The sequence below is a fragment of the Aulonocara sp. 'chitande type north' Nkhata Bay genome, linkage group LG10 (assembly GCF_057382095.1).
Source record: "Aulonocara sp. 'chitande type north' Nkhata Bay isolate Kocher_YH1m ecotype deep benthic linkage group LG10, A_spYH_male_GT1.1, whole genome shotgun sequence".
Lineage (NCBI taxonomy): Eukaryota > Metazoa > Chordata > Actinopteri > Cichliformes > Cichlidae > Aulonocara > Aulonocara sp. 'chitande type north' Nkhata Bay.
This window is the reverse complement of record NC_141353.1, coordinates 17344841-17353362: the sequence shown is the minus strand read 5'-3', so window position 1 is coordinate 17353362 and position 8522 is coordinate 17344841. Positions and strand designations below refer to the sequence as shown.

Below are 8522 nucleotides of genomic sequence, written 5' to 3'. Positions count from 1 at the left end.
TCCCCCACTTAAAATGATGACAGAGGTCAGTAATTTGCACCAGAGGTACACTTCAACTGTGAGAGACAGAATGTGAAAAAAAAATCCATGAATCCACATGGTAGGATTTGTAAAGAATTTATTCGTAAATTAGGGTGGAAAATAAGTATTTGGTCAATAACAAAAATACAACTCAATACTTTGTAACATAACCTTTGTTGGCAATAACAGAGGTCAAACGTTTACTATAGGTCTTTACCAGGTTTGCACACACAGTAGCTGGTATTTTGGCCCATTCCTCCATGCAGATCTTCTCGAGAGCAGTGATGTTTTGGGGCTGTCGCCGAGCAACACGGACTTTCAACTCCCGCCACAGATTTTCTATGGGGTTGAGGTCTGGAGACTGGCTAGGCCACTCCAGGACTTTCAAATGCTTCTTACGGAGCCACTCCTTTGTTGCCCGGGCGGTGTGTTTTGGATCATTGTCATGTTGGAAGACCCAGCCTCGTTTCATCTTCAAAGTTCTCACTGATGGAAGGAGGTTTTGGCTCAAAATCTCACGATACATGGCCCCATTCATTCTGTCCTTAACACGGATCAGTCGTCCTGTCCCCCTGGCAGAAAAACAGCCCCATAGCATGATGTTTCCACCCCCATGCTTCACAGTAGGTATGGTGTTCTTGGGATGCAACTCAGTATTCTTCTTCTTCCAAACACGACGAGTTGAGTTTATACCAAAAAGTTCTACTTTGGTTTCATCTGACCACATGACATTCTCCCAATCCTCTGCTGTATCATCCATGTGCTCTCTGGCAAACTTCAGACGGGCCTGGACATGCACTGGCTTCAGCAGCGGAACACGTCTGGCACTGCGGGATTTGATTCCCTGCCGTTGTAGTGTGTTACTGATGGTGACTTTTGTTACGTTGGTCCCAGCTCTCTGCAGGTCATTCACCAGGTCCCCCCGTGTGGTTCTGGGATCTTTGCTCACCGTTCTCATGATCATTTTGACCCCACGGGATGAGATCTTGCGTGGAGCCCCAGATCGAGGGAGATTATCAGTGGTCTTGTATGTCTTCCATTTTCTGATGATTGCTCCCACAGTTGATTTTTTCACACCAAGCTGCTTGCCTATTGTAGATTCACTCTTCCCAGTCTGGTGCAGGTCTACAATACTTTTCCTGGTGTCCTTCGAAAGCTCTTTGGTCTTGGCCAAGGCGGGGTTTGGAGTCTGACTGTTTGAGGCTGTGGACAGGTGTCTTTTATACAGATGATGAGTTCAAACAGGTGCCATTCATACAGGTAACGAGTGGGGGACAGAAAAGCTTCTTACAGAAGACGTTACAGGTCTGTGAGAGCCAGAGATTTTCCATGTTTGAGGTGACCAAATAGTTATTTTCCACCCTGATTTACGAATAAATTCTTTACAAATCCTACCATGTGGATTCATGGATTTTTTTTTCACATTCTGTCTCTCACAGTTGAAGTGTACCTCTGGTGCAAATTACTGACCTCTGTCATCATTTTAAGTGGGGGAACTTGCACAATCGGTGGCTGACTAAATACTTTTTTGCCCCACTGTATATATATTACCAGACACAGACAGAAACCACCATTCACACTGTCACATTTAACTGCTATTGTATGAGAAATGCATGCACTTACTCTGATATATAGCTCATGCTGGCTTCTGCATATTAATCAGTGTGCTTTTTAAAACAATAAAGAGACAGATAATTGTCAGACTAATTGTGTTAAAAACCAAAAAGCTGCTTAAAAGAGAGTAACTCAATGCTGAAGCTGATGCTTTGATAATACCCAGTGTAAAACTATCATACTGCTGTCAAACCAGAGAAATAAACATGTCTGTGAAATGTTTATAAATGCTTCAGAATCTAATTCTTGCATTTGCTCTGAACTTTACCTCCTGACTCAACTATACAGCCATAGCTCATTAAAATGATGTTATACATTTACTTTTAATGAGACAAAAGGACAGTGGCTGCTAGGTTGTTAGGGTCAAGGTCTCCTCTTTATGTTCTTTCCAATAAAGAAAGAAACACTTTAAAACACATAAAACAGAGTGATATCAGTGAAGGACAAATGGATTCAAAGTTAAAGATAAATTATTCTACAGCCTTGTTAATGCCTTTACTAAATCACTACAGAGGTGGACAAGACAAAGATTTCAAAATACTGAAAGCATTTCATGTGCAGGTGTGCAGTGACATCTGCTGGTCACCAAGCCCTTTGTAGCCACAATGGTGGATTTTTGTGTACACGTGCAACCAAAAGCAAAGAAAAACCTTATGGTGTTTGATAAATGAGCAACAGTATTTAGTGACCTGTTATAATTGTGCTGTTGGTGGAAAAAACTGTGCAAACTATCTAGCATTTCCCAGCAGCTAAATATATTTGATATACATCACCAAGTCCAAAGGCACTGTTATACTTAGCTTTGTAAAGTGTTTCTTACGTGTATTTGTATGTATTCCTTTATCTGTAAATTGGGTGGTAAAACAGTATTGCAATAGAAGAGCGTTACTAACACCCCTGTTAGTTGCTTCAACACCAATCTCATGCCAAGTCAATAAAAACTGGACATATTACCTGGAAAAGATAAGGTTTATTGCTAAACATTTCGTAATTTTTCTTTACTAGAAAATGTGACGGTGTTTGAGAGACAGTTTACAAACACTCATCATGGGCATAAATGCCATGGTAATTTGGGGCTTTTGATGATTTCTTTAAGCTGTTATTTTTCCAGGGTGAAATGATTGTGCAACATAAATCTTTAATGACTTTTTAAAAAAAGAATTAGGTGCACATGTTAAATTTATTTTGGATTTTCCCTAATCCACACAGGATCACAATTACACATACAGGCTCAAATATAAACATAGACCCCCAATAATACTTAGCTAAATGTCCCTTTGCAAGTCACAACACGACTTTTGGTAGGCATCAACAAGCCATAGAGGAATCTAGTATTACAAACTTGTGATCCTAAGTATTTTTTACAACTATTTTGAAAATACAGACCTTAACAGATCATTTTAAAATATATATTTCAAGAAGAAACAACTTGGAATCTTATTCGGACACGATAATCCTAGTCACATTTCAACGTGAATCCCATTAACGTAAAACTGTACGTAGTGACGCATCGTTTTACGTCACGTAACACTGCGTAGGGCGTGGTGACGCGTGCCTTTGTGGATTCTGTGGTCCGCCGCCAAATTCAAACAGCGAAAGAAGAAACGGGAGCTACAGCCGCCTAAAAGCCACAGAGAATCGGCTACTTTTACAACTGATACTTTTAGGTAAGCTCTCTGTACAGCAGGTGTCCCAGCAGACGTTCTTCTTTTAAGTTTTTATACTTATTTGAGTAGATGTTTTGTCGTGTAAATAGTAATTTTTTTTCCTAGCTAACCGTGGCTTCGGGGGCACAGCCCTCTTTTGTTTTGTTAATGATATTCACTGAATTTTATGGGAAAAGGCAGCATTTGACAACAATGGCACAATTTGACAGCGTTTTTATATAACGGCAAGTGAAAGGTAAACTTTAATTCTCATTTGTTGCTTAAGGCTGTTATTCCCTCCTCAGGGCAAGCCATTCCTGGGTTAAGTTGGACACTTGACCAGGAGCATTGTCCCTATCTAACAAAAGCCACGGAGCTTTTACTAACACGATTACTGCTGCTTGATTGTATGGTTGTTACGGCTCATTTTTCACTTTTTCCGTCCTTTGTTCATTGACATTTTTCAAATTTTTTGACAGTGACAAAGGGACTCTGAAATAATTTCCTCAAATTCGAGGATTAAAAAAAGAAAGATTTGTCTTAACTTGTAACTTTTTCTTATTTTGGTCTATCAGTCCAAAGAAATATTCAAATTTCATAGCATGCTGAGCCAGATTAGAATATAGGTTTTTTTTATATTGTGAGATTTTGAAACTGTAGTATTAAAAATGTTATTTTCATAAAACTTATTCATACAGATCACTTTTTTTCTCAGCTCGGTCATATAGCCTGTTTAGTCATGGATGGTGTTGGTAAAGCCGTGGTTGGAGTCTGGCGGGCACACACAGTCCTGGATGAGTCTGATGGAGCAGAGAGCTCCCCAGAAGCCCCGGACCGTTTCCGCAAACTTCGGTCCTCATCTTCACTCAACTCTCTGAGAATGTCACTGAGGAAGCGACTCCCACTGCGATCTGTCCAGACCAACTCCCTCCCTGAGAATCCGACCTGGGAAACCATGAAGGAGCAACCAAAGACCAGCACAGTCCACAAACTTACTCGTAGTGCTCGTAACTCTATCACCGGAGTGTATCAGGTAGATTAACTGTTATGTGTGAAATTGCCTATTTTTTATTATTATCAGTCTCAACAAAAGCCACCAGTCAGTTATTCTAGAGTTATTTCTCTCTCTCTCTCTCTCTCTCTCTCTCTCTCTCTCTCTCTCTCTCTCTCAGAGGTTGCAGAGGACCAGAGAATTTTCCCGTGAAGAGTGTTTGGTAGCGACCCCGGGTCGTGATGGAGAAAATGCTGGAGCATCGAATTCTTGCACCCCAGGATGTACACCTCATCGGGCTGCAACACCCAGACGCACACTCAGAGCAACAGGTACACCTGGGCGTACTCCAGGCTCCAGAGGACGCAGGACTCCTGAAGCATCCGTAAGAGGAGTGAAAACAGGAGGTGGCAGGAGGCAACTGGTCCGCATGGCTGCTGTACGAAGTCCCTTTGCCTCTCCAAATACGCAAAACCAGAGGAAGTGAGTTTGATTCACTCTTTATGCAACTTTGCTTTTTAGGACTTTGTTAGTTTATAAGTTTGAGTGCTTTTATTTCATTGGATCCCTCTGAGGATGTGTCAGGACGATCATACACCATTTATTTATTTAAAAAAAAAAAAAAAAAACTCAACCAAATATGTGGAGCAGCTGAGAGTAGCTCACTTGAATTTTGGTGGTTATCTTTTTCTGCCAAATATTTTGTTTTTATGATCTATAATAGGAAATTTGACCAAGATTTGGAGTCAGTTTCCAGTGGACTCAGGAGGCTCAAACATCTGTCGAAGGCTTTTGATGACATCATTGGGAGAGACAGCAGGTAACATTTTTTTATTTTAGTGAATTCTTTTGATATCTTGATCATTGACTGGGTGGTAAATTCTAAAATTGTAAAAAGTGTTTGCATTATGCGTGTTATTAGTTTCTCCCAGATTGGGTAATTAACAGAAAAAGGACATGTTTTGTTACCTTTTTCTATAATCACAACTAAAGAAGTGTTTTGTTGGTAAATTAAAGTTTTGTGTAACTGAAGAAGCCATTAGTCCATTTCCTTGTATTCATGCATATTCTGTATTGAGGAAGGGAGTCTCTGTCCTCCTTGCCCTCTCACCCAAAGAATCCCAGCTTGTGGGTCCCCAGACTTCCTCCCCCTCCCTCCAGACATTCCTCCCGCCTCAGTTTGAAACAGGGCCTGTGTTTCTGGTATTCAGATAAGGAGGGAGTAAGGGGGAAAGGAGGTGGATGTGGGAATTGGAGCCAGATGACATGACAGAATGCATTTGAAAATTTGCGTCACTTCCTGTGTTGTCATTTAAAATATTTGTGTCCTGTAAACGATGATATTCAGTGCGGAAAGCGAGCACTCGGTAATGGTGATCTTGCCTGTTATTTGCGCACATTACATGCTCCCAGAGGCTTTCCTCACGGAGTATAGACGTCTTCTTATTTAATTGAGATCAGTTTTTTGTTTTGTTTTTTACTTGCAACAGGCAGTTCAACTATTCCCAAATTGTGGAGTAATACAGAAGGTAAAATCCCCTTTCCAAAGAGTAAAACTAGTTGAGTTTTGAGAACATAGCTTTCAGTGTAAACACAAAGGTGCATGGCAGAGCTTCTCGGATGCATGCAATCTGGAAGAAAAACAGATTAATAACTCGCTGTCTGAACAAATGTTGCTCACACTTTTTCTTGCTGACTTTACAGCTCCTGCTTTAAATTTTCCTTGACACCAAACTTTCCCAAATACCTTTTCTGATATTACCTGAATGTCTACAAGGCCATTTACACATTAAAATGATAAGTAATAAAATTCAAATTGTAGATCAGGAAATGAGTTACTGAAAATTTTCATTTGTTGCCTGATGGCTTAACACTTGCCTTTTTCTTTTTAAATAACTAACTGATGTTACAGTTGTAAACCTATATGGTTTTAATGGCAGTCTCTTTTTGCACTGAGTAGTGTCTCTCTGTCTCTGCAGATCTGGCCCAAAGGAACGTTCTGGGGGAGCGATGATGAGAAAGCTGGATCCCAGCGGTAAACTCAGCCGCTCAAATGTCACACGCAGAGCCACACGCGTCTCAGACACGCTGGGCAGTTGGGCCCACACAGCTGTGAACACTATTCGCAAACCCAACTGAACTACATGCATGTCTGTGTGTATAATGCAGGACCTATTGTAGCCATGTTTTACACTTATTATACTCATTATTATTGTGGTGTCACTGTTACATATTCACAGTGGCGTTATGATACTGGGAGACTATTATGCTACAGCTTGTCTTTTTTTATGTGTGCTCTGCATCTTTGTGAGCATCTGTGTGACTCTTGTGTGTTTACATGTCTCAGGTTAGCTTGTTGTGGGTAAAATATCCTCACTGTAGCTTCCAGAGGAATTTTCTTTGCATCTGTCGTAGCTGTTACAACCAAAATGTTACATTTAGTTACATTTTCAAAATACTAATATTGTACTTTGTGTTCTCATTCTCTGCATAGAAAGTTAATGAAATGTACTCTAAAGGGATCGCGAACAAGAGCTGCAGTTATCTGCTGAACGAACACTAAATTTTCTGACAGAGGGGAAATCTTTTTTTTTTTTTCCACTATTTTTATATGTATGCAATAATGTTTCTAACACTTGTTACACTATTTTTAAATATCATTTGATTATACCAAATTATCAAGTGTATTTTCTAAAACAGTATTTAAATGTGAACATTCCTTGAGGCAGAGGTTGGCACTTCTAATGGCCTGTGGATGATTCATGCATTGATATTGTACACACAAATCATCTGATAATGTGATGGGGAAAAAGATTTAGTGGCTCATTACCAGTTGATGGCTATAATGATGATGTTATAAAGAGATATCCCGAGTCTTATTAGTGACTCTCAAGTTACCAGCCTCAAATTAAGCAAAGCTCTTCTGTGGGTGTGTTGTTGTTGTTGTTTTGTTTTTCTGTTTTTGATACTTTCTTTTTCTGCATTATTATTTTTTTTAAAGGAGAACAACTGTCCAAATGTGAAAAAATAAAACTTTGCCCTTTTTAATGCATATATATATCCGTTTCATGTTTTCTCTTCACATCATTTTTGTTGGGTGTTTTCTTTTTCTTTTCTTCATTTTTTGGGGGGGGGGGTTAAAATAATATTTTCCTCAACATCATGATGTTGATGATGGTGGTTATCATTTGGTGTCAGTTTTACAGCACATTTGTTCATTAAACTAACTGAAGATTTTAGAAACGGAGTGGAAAAATGTGTTTATATCACTATTTTGGGTTTTTTGTTTTTTTCTTTCTGTTCAGATCATTTTCAGGTATTGAAATCTATATATGCCAGTATACTAACTTCCCACTTCATTAGGTATACCTTGCTAGTACTGCCTTAATGCTTGCCTAATGGCACAGATCCACCATGGTGCTGGAAGGCACTCAGTTTGTAATAAGAGGCCCAATTTATGGCAATAAAACACTCCCATGCCATTAAATGAACACCGTCAAACCTGAACCAGTGATCAGTCCAAGGAAGGATTGATCCATGCTTTGATGCTGTTTGCATTAAATTTTGACCCTATCACTTGAATGTTGCAGCAGAAATTGAGATTAATAAAAACCAGGCAACATTTTTCCAGCCCAATTTTATCTGTGCGACACTGCAACTCATGCCTCTTTCAGATCACAGTGATGGTTATGTGGGAAAATTTTAGTAGATCAGCAGTTTCTGAAATATTCACATCAACCACCATGTCATGTTCAAAGTCATTTAAATCTCCTTTCTTCCTCTTTCTGATGCTCAGTTTGAACTTCTTCTGGTACTATAATTTGTGTTTTAACTTAGAATAATTGTAATATTCATACATCTGTACTCTTCTGCTTATTGTTATGGGGTGGGGGGGCTATCCCAGCTAACATAGGGCAAGTGGAGGGCACACCCTGGATAGGTTGCCAAACCGCTGACCTAAAATTAAATTATGTTACACATTTGTGATTAAGTACTTTATATGAGATTAGTACTACTTTAATTTGTATGTAGAAAATTTGTGTAATTCTTTTAGTGGGTAAATCATTTGGGATAGCATGGTTATATTTGTATATATTATATTTGTATAATATGCAAGGCACAGTCTATAGAAAACTAACTGGTAAAGGCAATACATTTTTAATTTAAAACAACTACACATTTAAGACAATAATTCATTATATTTGTAATATTTCATGACTAATGATAGAAATTTGACAAAGCAAGTAAAC

General features: G+C 39.1%; 1 protein-coding gene across 3 annotated transcripts; it reads left to right on the top strand.

Annotated features, from left to right (window-relative positions):
* The first annotated feature begins 3183 nt into the window (after positions 1–3183).
* pimreg (PICALM interacting mitotic regulator) lies at positions 3184–7899 on the top strand. Of its 3 annotated transcripts, XM_086307477.1 has the most exons (6): positions 3184–3302; positions 3997–4314; positions 4454–4755; positions 4997–5092; positions 5763–5801; positions 6252–6381. In XM_086307477.1, the coding sequence occupies exons 2-5, from the start codon at positions 4021–4023 to the stop codon at positions 5791–5793; spliced, it is 723 nt and encodes a 240-aa protein (XP_086163603.1). In that variant the 5' UTR covers positions 3184–3302; positions 3997–4020; the 3' UTR covers positions 5794–5801; positions 6252–6381. The 3 variants fall into 3 exon arrangements, with proteins under 3 accessions (XP_086163603.1, XP_086163601.1, XP_086163602.1); XM_086307475.1 differs by lacking the exon at positions 5763–5801 and having other exon boundaries at positions 6252–7898; XM_086307476.1 differs by lacking the exons at positions 3184–3302; positions 5763–5801 and adding an exon at positions 3399–3537 and having other exon boundaries at positions 6252–7899.
* Positions 7900–8522: the final 623 nt, after the last annotated feature.

Excerpts from the sequence above, each read along its gene's own strand:
- pimreg (XM_086307476.1), top strand. The coding sequence starts at position 4,021 with ATGGATGGTGTTGGTAAAGCCGTGGTTGGAGTCTGGCGGGCACACACA. Across the intron at positions 4,315-4,453 it reads CTATCACCGGAGTGTATCAG|AGGTTGCAGAGGACCAGAGA; the intron begins GTAGATTAACTG and ends TCTCTCTCTCAG. Across the intron at positions 5,093-6,251 it reads ATCATTGGGAGAGACAGCAG|ATCTGGCCCAAAGGAACGTT; the intron begins GTAACATTTTTT and ends CTGTCTCTGCAG.